This window comes from Nyctibius grandis, chromosome 9, assembly GCF_013368605.1.
Source record: "Nyctibius grandis isolate bNycGra1 chromosome 9, bNycGra1.pri, whole genome shotgun sequence".
Classification (NCBI taxonomy): domain Eukaryota; kingdom Metazoa; phylum Chordata; class Aves; order Nyctibiiformes; family Nyctibiidae; genus Nyctibius; species Nyctibius grandis.
The window spans coordinates 20787817-20803987 of record NC_090666.1 but is presented as its reverse complement, the minus strand read 5'-3'; the positions used below and the strand labels follow the sequence as shown (position 1 = coordinate 20803987).

The 16171-nt window shown below is 69.0% G+C and overlaps 1 protein-coding gene across 3 annotated transcripts in view; it reads left to right on the top strand.

Moving 5' to 3' along the window:
* SPEG (striated muscle enriched protein kinase) overlaps positions 1–16171 on the top strand; it is a 39862-nt gene that overhangs the window by 7487 nt on the left and 16204 nt on the right. For 2 of the 3 annotated variants that reach the window (XM_068407177.1, XM_068407175.1), the window contains exons 2-9: positions 6396–6485; positions 6744–6939; positions 8228–9759; positions 10705–10848; positions 11561–11743; positions 13442–13653; positions 13929–14017; positions 14218–14399. In XM_068407177.1, the coding sequence (XP_068263278.1) occupies positions 6396–6485; positions 6744–6939; positions 8228–9759; positions 10705–10848; positions 11561–11743; positions 13442–13653; positions 13929–14017; positions 14218–14399 (2628 nt within the window). The remainder of the gene's footprint in view (positions 1–6395; positions 6486–6743; positions 6940–8227; positions 9760–10704; positions 10849–11560; positions 11744–13441; positions 13654–13928; positions 14018–14217; positions 14400–16171) is intronic. The other variant, XM_068407176.1, reaches the window with a different exon arrangement.

The window sequence follows — 16171 nt, the reverse complement described above, 5'->3', positions numbered from 1 at the left end:
ACCCCGGGAGCCCCATCATAGCTCGGTCCTGGGCACCCAGTCCTGCCCTGAGCTGTGCCATGGGTCCTCACCCCAGCACAAGGGGAGGTCTTGTGTGTCATGCAACACTGACAGGGACAACAGCCTACCTCCCCGGGCCAAGCTTGTGTCCCCCCCAGCCACAAAGCAGTGATGGTAGCCCAGGGCTGAGCAGTCCAGCCCTACCATCCTGCATGGGTCCTGAGGCACCCGGGAGGCAGGGTGCAAGGTCTGCGTTAGGGCACTGGGTGCCTGGGGATGGGGGCTGTGGGGTTTGCGAGGGGAGGCTGTGGGGTTTGCAAGGGGGACTCATGCTGTGGCGTGGGCAGTGCCAGGCCGGGGGGGGTTGCTGTGAAGGACTGTGCCCATATCAGCTCTCGTTCACGTGCAGGTGGGTCAGTGGTGCTGGGACCCACCCCCATGTCTCAGTAAGGGGACTTTTCTGCATCGCCGATGGCTGGAGGATGTGGTGGGCTTAGCGGAGGCTGACAAAGTGCTGGTGAGCCTGGATCTTGTCTGGGCACTGCCATGGCACACCGCGGCTGTGTTGCTGTGTGCAGGGTCATGGCAGTTGCGGCAGCTGTGGCAGTGGAGCTGCGCTGTTTGGGGGCACTTTGGGGGCAGTTACGTGCGGCGCTGGCGCGGTGTGTTGTGACATTCTTGTCCCCGTCGGGGTGCGTGCGGGAGCCGCGGTGGTGGGCTGAGAAGAGCAGTCCCCGCCCCGGGCGGTGGGGCAGGACGGAGCGATGGCAGGGGACAGCGGGACAGCCGCCTGGCTGGGCAGGGGGCTCGGACCCCTGGGTGCGGTGGAGCCAAAGCCAGCGGGGGGGAGGACGCGTGCCCGCCCTCCCCGCGGCTGCTGTCGCCCCCCGCCACCTGTGCCCTGCCCGTCCCCCGCCGCTGTCACTGCGTGCCGGGGCTGGCGGGGGGGCGGAGGCGAAGGCAGGCGGGGGAAGGATGGAGGGAGGAGCACTCCAGTGATGCTTCATGCTCACAGCTCCAGCCCTCCCGAGAGCCCAACCTGGCTCCAGCCCTTTCTCTCCCTTCGCCGTCCCCGGCTGCCGGCGGTGCAGGATGCTCGGGGCGTCGCTTGTCCCCCCGCCGTGCTGACAGCGGGGACCCCGCCGGGAGCGGGCTGGCGTCCTGCCGGGCCTGAGCCGCCGGGACCGGGCCAGCGGGGCTCTGCAGAAGCATGAAGAAAATCTGGGTGAAGAAGCGTTTCCAGGTAAGGGCTCCGGGCTGCCGCGCCGGGGGTGCCGGGAGGAGGGGGCAGTGCCGGGGAGCGAGGGCGCATCGCGATGGGGACGGGGACGGGGATGGGGACGTCCCTCCAGCCCTGCCGCTGCCACCCGGGGCTTCGCCCATCGCCGGCTCCAGCCCCGCTTGCAGAACCGCCATCTGCCTGCCTGTCCTCGCCAGCCCGGGCAGGAGGGCAGAGGGCAGGTGCTCAGCACCGCCAGTGCCACCAGCGGGACTGGGACCCCCACCGAGGTTTCCCCCTACGCCACCCTCTCCCCTCTGTGCTCTCCGGAGCCGGGGAGGCAAATGGAGGCTGCTTCATGGCTCCCCCGGCCCCACTGCCGGTGGTCACGGAGCTGGAGAGGCTTTGCATGCGTCATCCCCTCGGCGTCAGGAGCATGCCTGGCACAGGCGAGGCTCCTCCGCGGGCCCCGCCGCACGCTCCGTCGCCCAGCAAGGAGCAAGGACGTCACTTGGCCTCGGCAAGGGGTGGAGGATGGGGGGCAGCCTTCCAGGAAGCCCCCCCGGCTCCCCTGGGGCCCACCTCGCTGCTCCACCCAGCGCAGGCACGTAGCCTCCCTGCTGTCACACTGCCTGGTGGCCCAGCAGGGGCTGGGGAGGGACTGTCACCTGCAGCCCCTTCCCAGGGGTGCGGGATGTGGTGGGGGACACTGGTGCCCAGGGGTGCTGGGAGCCAGATGGGGGGGTCCCTGCGGGACGGGGGGGGTGGCACTGCCTGGCTGCCCCATCTGCCCTTGGGGGCAGCAAGCCCAGGGGCTTGTCTGTGTGGTGGGTCAGGGTCCTGCTCCACTGGCCGAGCATGGGGGGTGGGTATCAGGACACCCACAGTGGCTGTCCCTCCACACAGGCAAGCCACCCACTGCCTCCCCCCCTCACCCCGTCCCTGCTCCCTGTCTGCCTGTCTTGCACCAGTGGCACCAGTGCCGTGTGGTGCTCGGCTCCACATGCCAGGCAGTGGTGGTCTGCACCGGGTGTGCTCCATGGCCCCAGGAGCCCCTTCTCCCCCGTGACTCCCCTTGGACCCATGGCTAGGGATGCCCCATGCCAGGGCCAGGGCAGGACCCCAGCCCAGGCAGGGGGGGTCTGAGCCTGGCGCAGGGGAAGGAGGCAGCACCAGGGCTCACCCGGCTGCCCCATGGGGCAGGGCAGAAGCCGGGTGCTGATCCCAGCCAGCCCTTCTCCCCACCCCGGGCTGGGTGGTCACAGAGCAGGTTCATGGGGCTCCCCCACCCCTTTTCCCAGGGTGCAAATGAAATCCCAGGCAGGGAGCACCCCCCCGCTATTCAAATGGCCCCTTCGCCCAGGCCACGGCCCCGCAGCGAGCCCCAAGCTGCTCCTGCCGCCTTTCCACCTCCTTGCTCGGGGGTGACCCTGCATCACCCAGCACTTGCTCCTCGCCGAGCTGCGGGTGGGCGCTGCGCCCAAGGGGGTCCGGGCTGCAAGTTGCCCCAATCCCGCAGGGACCTGTTGCAGGGCAGAGGGGAGGGGGCTCAGCCACCCCATAGCTCTGGGCGATGGAGCCCAGCCCAGGCCCGCTGGGTGCAGTCACCATATTGGGTGGGGAGCTGGTGGCGCCAATCCCTGGGGAAGCCACAGGAGCACCCGATAATGGCACTCAATTGCATTTTCATTTTTTAATGGGGGAATTATCCGCCGATGGTGCAGTTAATCACTCATCTATCTTTCCCTGGCCTGGAAGACGGGCTGCCAGCCAGAACCAGCACAGTCAGCCTGAGGGGGGGTGAAGCCTGGCTCAGCCTGAATACAAATGTGTCTCGTGCAGCCGCTGCCCTCCGCCCAGCACCGCATGCAGGTGGGGGGCCGGTGGGAGCCCCCCAAGGGCTGCCCACCAGCAGGGGCTGCCCTTGCAGTGGCAGCAGCTTTGGGCGTGCAAAATAAGCCTGCTGCCCTTCCAAGGGCAACTCACTGCTGGCCGTGCTTGGCTGCCTGTCCCCGGGGGCTGCCTGTCCCTGGGGGCTATCTGTCCCTGGGGGCTGCCTGTCCCCAGGGGCCATCTGTCCATGACCCTGCCTGGGAGCTGTGGGGAGGCAGGAGGGGCTGGTTGAGCAAAGGGCTTCAAGAAAGCTGGGTGTCCAACCCTGGGCTCCACGCTGGGTAGAGAGAGCACAGGGCGTCAGTGTCCTGGGGAGACCCTGTCACCCAGACTGGCTGGGAAGGATGCTCCATCCTGGCAGCCCTGCCCTGCCTGTCTGCACGCCGCATCCCCGCTCCTGCCTGCCCTGGAGATCACCCCATCCCTCTGCTTCCCTGGGAGACGGCGTCGGTGCACGCCAGGCCTGGCAGCCGGGTCGCCCTCGGCCAGTCCCTCCCTTGGCAAGCGGGTGCCTGGCCCTGGGCTGTGGCGCAGAGGGCAGCCAAGCTGGCAGGGAGCTCCCGGCGCCTCTGCCCCGTGCTTGGGTCCCGCCTGCCTGCCCAGACGGTGCGGGCGAGCGTGGGTTCCACGCCTCCAGCCCTGCGCAGACGGGCCAGTCCCATGCCACTTGTGCCAGGCAGCCTCTCTTGCAGCTGGCACGGCCTCCACCAGGGATGGGGGATGCTGTCCCTGGGCTGGGCCAGTGCCCATGGTGGTGTCTGGGCCAGTGCCTAGAAGACGCTTTGCTGGCCCAGTCCCCGTGCTGGCGCGGGCGGTGGCTTCGAAGGGGCTGCAGAGCATTTGGGCACCCGCCCGAGCAAAGACTTTGCTGCAGGCGGTGCTGGCTGCAGGCAGCGGTGCTGGGGCAGCTCCACTGCCCACGGCTGTCACTCTCTGGGCATGAGCCACAGCACAGGGCTGGGGTGTACAGTGTCACCCCCCGGGCACAAGCAGCGGCGCAGGGCTGGGGTGCACAGTGTCACCCCCCTGGGCACAAGCAGCAGCACAGGGCTGGGGTGCACAGTGCCATCCCCAAGGGATGTGTGTGTGGGTGCGTGCGTTGCACACGCAGGTGCATGTGATCGTGTGTGTGCATGGCTGGGCACGCGCTACACGTGTCCACCTACACCCGTCCACGCTGCGAGCGCGGGGGTGTGTGTCCGTAGGTACCCTGTGGGCATGCAGCCGGGGGTGTGCGTGCGAGCGGCGCCTGGTGTGCCCTGCCCGCGGGAGGGTGCGAGCGGCACCGCGTGCGCTGTGCCAGTGTGTGTGGGAGCGGTGCCGCGTGTGCCGCGATGGGGTGTGCACGCACGGGCGTGCCATGCTGGCGCTGTGCGTGAGCAGGCGCGTGGCACCGTGCCGTGGGTAACGCTCTCTTCTCTTTTCCTTTGCAGAAGACCGGCCACTCTCGGCGCTTCGGGCGCTTCACGCATGGTGCGTTGAGTTACCAGGACCCGGCTCACTCTGCCACCCTGAGTGCGCCGGGATGGGGCCCGGGCCCACAGCCATGTGGGGCAGCGGGCAGAGGCTGGGCAGGGATGGGCTGCAGCTTACCAGCCCCGAAACAGGGTCCTGATCAGCCGGGGCTCTCGGTGTCCCCCACAAGGCCAGGCTGCTCCTGGCCCCGCAGCTCCGGTTCCTGGGGGGCTGCCAGGCTGTCGTGGCCGGGCTGGGGAGCCTGGTGCGGTGGCAGTGCATGGGGCAGCTGGCAGCGTGCTGGGCTGCGGAGGGGTGGCTTGGAGTGGGGGGGAGCAGCGTGGCCCCCCACTGCGCCGTGGCAGTGCAGTGGAAAGGAGCGGTGGTGAGGCAGGGGACATGTCCCTCGCCACAGGGGTCTGTTGAGGTAGCTTGCGAGGGCTCAGGCAGTGGTGGGGAGGAAAGGCTTGGCCCTCCCTGGCTGCATGGCGTCGGCTTTCCTGGGACAAGTTGTTAGGGTGGCACTGATCTGGCCTGGCTGCGTCCTGCCCGTGGGGAGGCTCTCACTGATGCTCTACCCCGAGCACCCCTGCTTTATCAACCGGGGCTGTGCTGCGGGGCATGGCTGTATCACGCAGCACTTGCCACCAGTGGGGTAGCGGATGCACTTGTATGTGCCAGAGGGAGGGTGCTTGCACATGGACACGCATATCCGCGTGCCCCAGCACCCCCAGGAGCGTCCAGGTGGGGCACGGGCTGGGGGCTCCGGCCCCACACTGTGGTGCCCTGCAGAGAACGGGCATGTTCAAGAGCTGCGGCGGCGAGGCCAGCTCATGAGGCAGCTCCAGCAGCTCCGGGGACAGGAGGTAGCTATCCTGCCGGGTAGGATGGGGCCGTGGCATGGGGAGGAGATGGTGCCGTGCACTGCGCAGGCAGGACGGTCTGTGCGAGGAGGGTCTGTATGCAGCGCCGGAGCGGTGTGCCGTGAACGTGGGTGCAGAGTGGGGACGTGGTGGGGAAGTCTGGGGGAGCCAGACCTGTGTTCATGTCCCATGTACTCCTGGCCTCTGCCATGGGGCCGGGCAGGGCATAGGGTGCTCCTCGTGGGATCCTGAGATGGGCAAAAGCCCAGTCCTGGCCCCATCCCTGGACCTGAAGCCCAGCACAAGGTGCCAGGCTCTCTGAGCCAGCATGGCCCACCCAGGCGCTGCCCTGGCAAGTCGCTGCCCCAAGGCAGCACAGGGAGATGCTGGGGACAAGGTCCCTCCCTGCTGCCCCCCGCGTCTCTGCAGGCCGGGCCGATAACCGGGTGTTGATGTCTCTCTCTCTCTTGCTGCCCCTATGGAAGCGAAGTTTTCCGCTCCTGCAGGAAACAAAGCTACGGTATGAAGACCCCTGCCCGTTGCCAGCCCCGACCCCAGAGCGGGCCCTGTGCCCCAGCCTGCCGCCCTGCCCATCACTGCCACCATCCCTGCCCTGCCTCCCCATCCCCATGCCGCCTCCACCAGCCACATTCCCACCGCTGGCATGGTCTCCCTTCCTCCCATCATCTGACGCTGCTCCTGCCCGCTTTGTCTGCCTTCCCCCGCCTGCCCTTGCCCTGATGAACTTTCCCACCCCTGGTCCTGCCTTTTCCTGCTGGCAGCTTGTCCCTGCAGGTCACAGTCATGTCCCGTGCCCCAGTGCTGCCTCCTCTCGGAGCTGCCTGGGCACTGCTCTCCTGCTCCTGGAGACACCCAGGTAGACAGTGGGTCTTCAAGGGACAGTGTCAGCCTGGCCTGCTGTCCCCGTGTCCCCTCACCCCCTGCCCTCTTTCCCCCCTCCCCAGACTCGGAGACAGGCGAGGATGAGCCCAGCGACCCCCAGGTGACACAGCGCAGCGAGCTCCAGGATGAGACGGCCTTCAGCACCCCCACGGGTGAGCAAGGGAGCACCCGGCTGGCACCGAGCCCTGGCACTGGCTGCCAGGCACCGATACCCCACAAGGGCTCTGCTGGCCCAGCTTTGGGGTTCTCCTTGGGGAGGAAGCTGTGGTCCACCCATGCAAAGGGGAGAGGGCTTGGGGCAGCCTGCATGGGACACCCCAGGACTCCCCATGGCGGCTCAGCCCTCTCCGAGCAGGGTGCTGGGCTTGTCCCCAGGGGCACCCTGTATCGGCTCACCCCTCTCCTTCCAGGTGGGTCCGACACCCTCATGGACGCCTCCATGAACACAACACCAACCTCAGTGCTGGCCCTGTCACAGGCGGAGGAGCGCTCCAGCTGGTCGGGCAGCCAGCAGACCGTGGTGGAGAAGGAGACGGATGCCAGCCTCCCTGCGCGGGGACCCTACCTCCGCCCCGCTGCCTGGCAGCAGCCGCAGGGAACCCCAAGGCAAGCAAACGCGCCGGCCGAGGTCCGGCACCTGGGAGTGGAGCCGCTGGTGCGGGCATCACGGGCTAATCTGGTGGGCACGAGCTGGGGGTCGGAGGATAGTCTTTCAGTGGCCAGCGACCCATATGGCAGCGCCTTCAGCCTGTACCGAGGACGGGCGCTCTCGCTCCACGTGTAAGTAGCCAGGGAAAGCGCGCGGAGGGGACATCGCGCTGGGGCCATCTCCTTCCAACCCCTGCAGCCATCTCCTCCCCTCCGCCTTGGCTTTCTTTGCCTTCACCGTGCCCGGATGAGGAACGGGGGCTCTGAGCAGTAGGCAGCCTGTTCCCGGTGAGGAGGTGGGAGCAACCTGGGCTGGGGGGGTAAAGGCCCTTGGGTGAGGGGGGGACACGTGGAGTGGGGTCCCTTGTTGCTTTGGCCAGTTTGGGGATGGGGTAACCCCTGCGCCACTGTATGAGCTGCAGCATCCGACCCACATGCTGTGCGTGGGTGTCCCCCCATCCCGCCCAGCGCAGGGTGCAGGGACCTGAGGGTGCGCGGCAGCCTGGGACACCCGCTGGAAAGTCTCTGCCACCTGCAGTCCCTGCCACACAGGGGTGGCAGCAGGGGCCAGGGACATGTTGCCTCCCCAGGACCTGCTGATGTGCTCAGAGCCCCCGTCCCTCCCCGCCACCTCCGGTCCCCATTCCCACAGGCCTGCTCCTTCGACCTCCATCCCGTCCCTTTTTTTGTTTAAGGCTGCTTGTCCCACCAGAACCTCATCTCCACCTTATGATTTCTGCACCATGAACGTTGAGCCCCTCTGGGGGCAGCGGGGTGGGGGGACGTGCCTGCAGCAGCATGTGTAGGCAGGGGCTTGTAGCCTCGGGGACCCCCTCTGTCTTGCAGAAGAGCTGGCCTGTGCCACAATGTCCTGGCACACCAGGACATCCCGTCAAACTGGGGCACCCCCTGGCCCCTGGTGCTGTCTGCATGGCAGCCCTGGGGAGGGGACTCATTGGGTATCCCAGCCTCACCCCGCTGTCCCACATGGGTATCCCTGGGCAAGGCGACACTGCTGTGTCACAACAGCCCAGGACTCTCATCCAACCCAGCCGGCTCCTGGTGGTCTCTGGGTGGCCAGATTCACTTGCCAGGGCCCCTCGAGGCTCCACGGTCCCGGGGGTGCCCTGGCCGCCTGCCCCCTTGCCGTGCCCCATTGGGCACCGTGGTGTGGGCTGGGCGCAGGGATGCAGCCAGGTGGTGAGGGTGGGCTCTGAACCGCGCTCTTCTGTCTCTCCCCTTGCAGCAGCATCCCCCAGGGGGGCTACCGGAGAGATGACCCCCACAGCGGCCCCGTCTCTCCGAAGCCTGGCGCCGAGCCCCCGAGGTCCCCTGCTGCCCTGCCACTGACCACCAAGCCACCCATCCTCCGCTCGCCGTCTCCCCGTGCCGGCCCGTGCCTGCCGCCACCCGCCGGCACCATGTCCCAGACTGCTGCCCGTGGCTCTGGCGTCCCCTCCTTCACACCCGTGACCCCCCGCAAGAAGTCCTCGGTGCCGGCCGAGTACCAGGACACCGTCCCTGAGGAGTACGAGGAGAAGATCAAGAAGCCCAAGTCCTCGGGGTACTCTCAGGGCAGCACGCAAGAGTCCCGTCCCCAGACACCCATGAGCGATGCCTCCGGCCGCATCTCCGTCCGGGCATCGCCCAAGCTGGTACGCGCCGGCTCCAAGATCTTCGAGAGGCTGCAGTACTTCGAGGAGCGGCGGAGGAGCCTGGAGCAGGCGGACAGCCCCTTCCCCGCACACCCCGGCCTGCCCCTGCGCAAGACACGCTCCTTCGACCAGCCCGGCTCCGGCTCACGCCGTGCCGGCATGCCGGGCGGCTCTCGGGACGACATGCGGGAAGGTGGCCCCTGGGAGCCTGGCAGCACGGCAGCTTGCCGGCGTTTGGCCTTCCGGCAGAAAGCTGCGTCTTTCGATGAGCGGGGCAAGTTTGCCAGCCACGTCTACGCCATCGAGCACAAGTTTGCGGAGGAGCTGACTCGCATCAAGCGGACAGTGTCCAAGCAGCAGCTGCGGCGCTCCCAGGAGCTCTGCAAAGCGGGGCTGCCCCCGGCACCCTCACCCCCCATGGCCAGTGAGCCCGCTGCCCCCTGTGCCCCGTGCACCCCCTCCTCACAGGGCGCCGGTGGGCGCAAGGTGCTGCCCCCGAAGACCTTCCCATCGGTGGAGAGCACGCACGTCATCCAGCACCTGGCGCTTTCCAGCGTGGCACTGGTGGGACCCAATGGGGAGCCGGAGCCAGGGGGGCAGCGTGGGAGGAAAGCTCCGGCGCGGGGCGGCACGGCGGCCGGTCAGCCCACCGAGGCGGAGGATGCGGGTGCCAGGAAGGGTCCGCAGCAAGAAGGCACTGGGGAAGTGAAGAAGAAGGAGCAGTGGCCATTAGCGCAAGCCACCCCGCAGGGACGGGCGGCCCTTTCGCAGGCGGGTCCCTCCGAAGGCAGCCCATGCCCGGATGGGGGGCCAGCCGGTGGAGCCCGTGCCCCCGGGGCGGCGAGTGAAGCCCTGGCCGCCCGGCTTGCCGTGCCCCACGGGCTGTACCGGCGGCCGGAGGCGCCCGCGGAAGTGCGGTTCCTGCCCTGGGCGAAGCCGGGGATGGAGCAGGAGGCTCGCCTGGAGAGGAGCTGGGCAGGGCAGCACGGCGCGGGCAGGGAGGTGGAGAGAAGGCAGACGAAAGTGTCAGAGAAGAAAGAGAGTGGCCGGATGGCTCAAGAAGGCAGGAGCACGCGGAGCAAGGGGAAGGGGCGCCGAGCCAGGCCCACATCTCCAGAGCTAGGTAGGGGCATGGCTTTCTGCCCTTGGGGACCCCCCTGGGAGGCATGGGGAGCCCAGGCTGTGCCAGAGAGCACAGGGGTGGGGTGGGGGGACACGGCTCTGGAGGTTGGGGATGTTGGCACCAACCAGTGCCATAAGACAGACCAGCCTGGGTACCAGTTTGCTGGGCCTTGAGGTCATGACACTTGCTGACGTCTCCAAGCCTCCTGCCTGGCACGGGAAGGATGCAGGGTGCTGACCGCTGGCTCCCAGCCCTGGACTGGTCCAGTCCCCTGGGGCACAGGGCACCCATTGCAGCTTGTCCCGGCTGGAACGTGCTCAGTGCTCCAGGTAGGGCGTGTAGCCCAAGCGTCCCCAGGGGATGCTGCGGTGGCTTGGCCGGGGGAGAGGTGCCCTGCCCATCCCAGCACACAGGGGTGAGACCAGGCTGCATCCGGGCCGGGAGCTCCTTCCAGGCTCTGCTCCAGCCAGAGCAGTGCCAGGCCCATGTGCTTGAGGCTCCTGGCGCAGCCCCAGGACCTTTGCCCATGTGCTGGGGCCATGGGAGGGGAGGATGATGCTGATGTGGTGGGGCAGAGCAGCCAGCACTCATTGGGGTGGTGGTGGGAGCTCAGAGTGGGGGCTGCGGTGGGCTGTACAACCCTCCTCCTTCCACACCCCGCTGTCACCCCATCCCTTATGCTGTACAGGGATGTATGGCAGGCTGTACGCTCCCTGCCGCAGTCCTGCTGCAGGCACTGTGCCATGGTGGCCCCTGATGTGACCCTTTCCTGCACTGCATGGCCCGGGGACCTGCTAATGCCTCAGCAAGGGTGGGGGGCACGTGGGGGCAGGGATGGGCAGAGGGTTGCGAGGCCCCTGCTCTGCCTGCATGCAGCCTGGCATGGCACAGGACCCGCTCGCTCCACCCCACTGACAGCCACAGGGCCCATCTCTCCCTGTCCAGAGTCCTCCGATGACTCCTACGTGTCAGCGGGTGAAGACCCCCTGGAAGCCCCCATCTTTGAGATCCCCATCCAGGACATGGCAGTGGCCGTGGGGGCGGAGGTGCTGCTCAAGTGCATTGTCACAGCCAACCCCCAGCCAGAAGGTGAGCGACCGCGGGGCTGGGGCAGTTGGGGGTGCATGTGTGGCAGAGGGGCTCCCTACATGTCCATGTCCCACCCGCTGAGCCGTCCCCTGGGGCCACCTGAGCTGTGCAGAGTGGGACGCACAGCCCTGAGCTGGGTGTCTCAGGGAGGTGATGTGCCCACCCCAGGAGCACCCCTTTCGCCCTGCCTCCCCCCAGGCAGGAGTGAGGTGCTTGGGCACCGCCTGCCAGAGCAGGGTGTGGAGGGCACGGTGCGGGCAGGGGGGTCTGCCGTTCCCCCGTGCTGGGCTGAGCCCCGAGTAGGCAGGGAGGGGTGATGCTCTGGGCTGCTGTGGGGACGGCTCAGGTGCTTTCCCGGGGGCAGAGCCCTGGTGCCCGGCTCAGGGCTGATGCGCTCCGCGCACGCTGTAGCCAGGACGTGGGCAGGGGCAGCTGGGCAACCAGAGCCCCGGTACGACCCCACTGAGCCGGGCAGCAGCGAAGGGCTTTGATCCCCTCCTCCAGCCTCCACTGGAGGGCAGGAGGAGGCCAGGAATCAGACCGGGGCCAGCCCCGCTCCCTGTCAGGGGCCGTGGGAGCCCGGGGCTGCTCCCCATGGCAAAGGGGTCCCCAGGCCGGGCAGGGGAGCGCCTGGCCTCACCGGGAGCCTGCACAGACCCCCGGGGGAGCTCGGGCTCCCCTGCCCACGGGTGACCCCCGCCTCTGCCGGCAGTGTCCTGGAGGAAGGACGGGGTCCCGCTGCGGAGCAGCACGACGCGGCCCATCAAGGCGGAGGGCGAGCGCCATACGCTGCTGGTCAGGAGCGCCCGGGTAGCCGACGCCGGGCTCTACACCGTCACGGCGGCCAACGAGGTGGGGGCGACCTGCTGCAGTGCCATCCTCAGCGTGCGGCCCGGTGAGTGCCGGCGGCGGAGGGGACGGGAGGGGAGGGGACGGCAGGGCGGCCGGCAGAGGGAGGGCCGGCGCCATGGCAGGCTGGCTGCCAACTCGGCCGCTGCTCTCACTGGGAAGAAACCGGCTTCCTTACCCTACAAGGCTCGGTCTGAACCAAAGCGGCTGGCGTGCTGCCGGCGAGCCCGGAGGGATGCTGCCGTGGAGGGGAGCGGGGCCAGGCTGTGAGCATCCCCCGGCGCCCAGCAAGGATCCTGGTGTCCACCCCCCCACACACCTGCCCTGCGCCCCACTAGCCATGGGGATACCCCAGCCTGCCCTCCAACTCACAAACCGTGGGGGTACCCCTGCCTCCAGCCTGCAGACTGTGGGGATACCCCAGCCTGCTCTCCACCCTCAAATTGTGGGAATACCCCTGCCCTCCCACCTGCTAGCCATGGGGACACCACTGCCCCACCAGCTGCTAGCCAGGGGGTACCCAGCCAGCCCTCCACCCCACTGGCCGTGGGGATACCCACCCTGCCGCAGCCCCAAGGCGCTCTGCATCCCGAGGGTGCCCCTGGGGAGCATGCAGAGGCTCACACCTGCCCCGGGAGCTGCAAGCACCCAAAAAACCCACCCGCTCCGTGGTGCAGCGGGGCTGTACACCCAGGGGCAGCTGCGGCCGGGCAGGGCCAGCCCGGGGCACGGCGGCAGGGGGCCGGGCCGGGGCTCCGCAGCCCCCGGCCCTGCGGCGGGCCCTCCCCTGCGGTGCTGGCCCAGCCCCGGGGGCCGGGCGGCGCTGGGACGGGGAGGGCTCAGCGGGCCGGCGATGCTGGAGGCTGGATGCGAGCCCGGCACGGCCGCACCGGCCCCGGCAGCGGCAGCGGCGGCTCGGCGGCCCGGCCCGGCCCGGCGCGGCGCGGCTCGGCTCGGGGCGGGGGCTGCCGGGGCCGCGCCCCGCGGTGAGTGCGGGGGGCGGCGGGGGGATGCGGGAGGGCGGGCAGGGGGGAACCGGGGGTCGGGCCCCCCCTCCAGCTCTCCGCCTTGGGGCTGCCCGCGGGGGCGCGGGGGGGCACAGCCCTCGCCATGCACCGGGCAACCCGCCCGCCTCCCCCCGGTGAGGGGCGGGGGGGTGAGGGCGCTCCGGCAGCCAGGCTGGAGGGGGGCCAGCACCCCCAGCGCGGCGGCCGGGCTCTGACAGCACCCCGCGCCGCTGCCGCTCCCCACCTCGCACCACCCACCCCCGGCCCCCGCACGCATCCCGCACCCCGCGGCTCCCCCGTCCCAGTCCCGGGTGGGCTCCCCACGCAGGCGTGCCCGGCCCCCCCGGGGAGCGGGCGGGCGGGCGGGCGGGCGGGCTGCTGGGGGAGCGCAGCTGCCAATGTCACCTTCAGCCCTCGCCGGCTCGGGGCGGGGACAGCCATGCCGGGAATCCGGGCGGCTTAAGGATGGGAGCGCGGGCTGCTGCGTAAGAGCCACTTGAGCCCTGCTGTCGCCTTGCGGGATATCTCGTCCCCTTATCGGCCCGTAGCGTGCTTCTCCCTCCCTCCCCCTGCGCGGCCTCGCACCCCTTCGCTGCTGGCTGCTGCCGAGCTGGGGTGTGCCGTGGCATGGGTGTCCCCGGGTACCCCTGGGGTGCAGGGTGGTGGGGAGGGGTGCCCTGACCCTCCTGCCCAGCTCTGGCTGCTGCCAGCTCCTTATCCAGCCTCTCCTGTGCTAGCCCCCACCGTGGAGCGGCATGGGAACTTGGCACCCCCCCTCGGCCAGGCCAGCCCCATCACCTCAGACGAGGAGTACCTGAGCCCACTGGAAGAGTTCCCCGACTCCAGCACCCCCCAGCACCGACCGGCCATGAAGCTGCAGCCTAGAGCCGAGCATGGGGCTGCGCACGGCGCCCCGGAGAGTACCTTCAAGGCTGCACCCACCTTTGAGGTGAGCTGACAACCACACCAGCACCTGGCAGAGGGGGAGCAGTGCCCTGTGACCGCAGCCTTGTGGTCCTCGGTGCCAGGAGGTGCCGGGTCAGGCCTTCTTACCTCCTGATCTGGGGTGCTCCCAGCACCTGGGCAGCTTCCACCACACCAGCTCCTCTGGTACTCCCGGGCTGCTGTTGTGAGGGGGGACACATAGCCCTGGGTGCAGTGGTGGGGATGCACGGCCCTGGGTGCAGGTGGGTGCTCGCTGCTCTCTGACCCCTGCTTCCCCAGGTGTCCCTGTCGGACCAGTCGGTGCTGGAGGGGCAGGATGTCAGCATGAGCGTCCGTGTCCGTGGGGAGCCCAAGCCCATCATTTACTGGTGAGTCCTGGTGCTCGCTGGGCGACAGCTGAGCAGGGAAGGAGGGGATAGGCACAGTGACCTCCCCATTTGGGGATGGCCAGCTTGGAGCTCTGGTCCTGAGCAGGGTTGGGGGTGGAGGAGAGGGATCTTTTGGGGATAGCCAGGCTGGGTGTGCAGGGCCAGGTGTGACCATACCGCTCTGTCTGTGTCCTGAGCAGGCTGAGGAACCGGCAGCCGGTGAAGTACGGCCGCCGGCACCACGCGGAGGAGGCGGAGGGGGCGCGGGGGCTCTTCACGCTGCACATCCTGGCAGCAGAGCGCACTGACACCGGCTTCTACACCTGCAAGGCCATCAACGAGTATGGCACCAAGCAGTGCGAGGCCAAGCTGGAGGTCAGAGGTAAAGCTCTTCAAGTGCGTCCCCCCCGGCCCCGAGGGGCCAGCTGGCTCCAGTGCCCTGCATGAGCTGTGTGGGAAAGGGGCCACTGCAGACCCCCCCTTAGTGGCGCTGCAGGAGAAGGGGCCGAGCCAGCCTGCCCTTCCCTGCTGCAGTACGGGTGGGCGCAAGCTGGGAGTAGGAAAGTGGAGCTGCGTGCCTGGGGCTGCCCGCAGAGGCTGGCCCTGCGGCAGCAGGCAGGCTGCCCCACTGCCCCGTCCAGATGTGCGGTCCCACAGCCCTGGGTCCCACCACCCAGGTGTGCCAGGGCCCCCGTCGGCCTGACCTAGACCCTGCTGCTCCCCGCAGCCCAGCTTCACCCCTTGTCACCCCGTATCCTATGTACCCACTGCTGGGGCTGGGTGCTGCCCCTGGCTGCGCAGGGAGGGCTTTTGCCCTTGGTGGCCCTGCAGGGGACGTGTCCCCCAGCCCTGCTGTGCCGACAGCTCCCTCCCTCCTTGTCCCAGGCAGCCTGCAAGCTGCGTGCCAGGCACAGGGCATCTTGGAGAGGTGCCCCCCTGCCCGTTTCCAGCAATAGCCCATATGCACTGGACTGGGCTGTCCAGCCCCCTTCCCTTGCCTTCCCTCCCCAGCCCTGCTGTGGTCCTCCTAGGACCCCAAAATATGTGTGCAAATGGTGGCGGGGGTGGCTCAGGACTGATAGCCAGACTCTGCCTGGCATCCCCTGAGGCCAGGGAAGGAGCCTGCGGGGATGAGTGATTCTGCCTCCCTCCTCTTGCCCTTTGCTGTGTGTGCCCTGCTCCCCCCAGCCCTCCCCGCTGACGGCTGCCTGAGCCCCCTGGGCTGCACCCATCCCGCCCCAGCCTTGGCTGCACTGCTTGTACCCTGCCAGGACCCCGCTCCCAGCCTCCAGCAAAGCGGGAGCCAGCCCCGTGCCCTGCGGCCGGCAGGATCTGGGCTGCGGGGGCGACGGCCCAAGCCGTGGCCCTTCTCAGGGGGCTCGGTGGGTGGCTCCATGCCTTGGCACAAGCTTGTACCCCCCGTGCCGGCGCTGGCGTGTGCCTGCGTGCGTGCCGGCCCCCGTCGCTGCTGCACTAACCCTTCCGCTTGCTGACTGCGGTTTTTGTCTGTATGCAGGGGGAGTACGATAAGGGGGTGCATCTCTCAGAGCTGTGGCCGTGGGGCTCTTAGTTGGACACCTCTTAGGCAGTGGACCTCACCTTGTGTTATTACCTTCTGCTCCATCCGCCGCCTCGTCCTGGACGCACCGCGGGGACGCGTGGGCCCTCGACTGCGGGCAGGGGCTCGCCGGATGGCCGGGGGAGGCGTAACCGAGGCGGGAGGGGGGGAGCGGTGGGGGAGCACCAGGCACCCCCTCAGCTGGGCCAGGGCGGCCGTACGATGATGTCTTGTCTCTTGCTCCGTCCGTTTGTCCCTGTCTGCGTGTCCTGCTGCTCCTCTCCTTGCTGCCCAGGGAAGGGGAGCAGGGAGCTGAGCCCATGGTGCCAGTCGGGGCTGTAGGGAAGGGGCTGCGGCACAGTGGCAGCTCTGCGATGGTCACCTCGGAGCATGGGGGACAGGAGACCCCGGGGACCCCCGCGGGGGAGCACCCTGCCCCAGCCGCAGGAGAGAAGGAGAGCATCAGCCCCTTTGGCTTCGAGGCAGCCACCCAGGAGCTGGCCTGGCCACCATGAGATGTCCCTCGCAGCCCCAGGGCTCGGGGTCTGCCCGGAGCACCCCCCGGCTCCGGGTCTCTTCTCCCCAGGGAGGGGGCT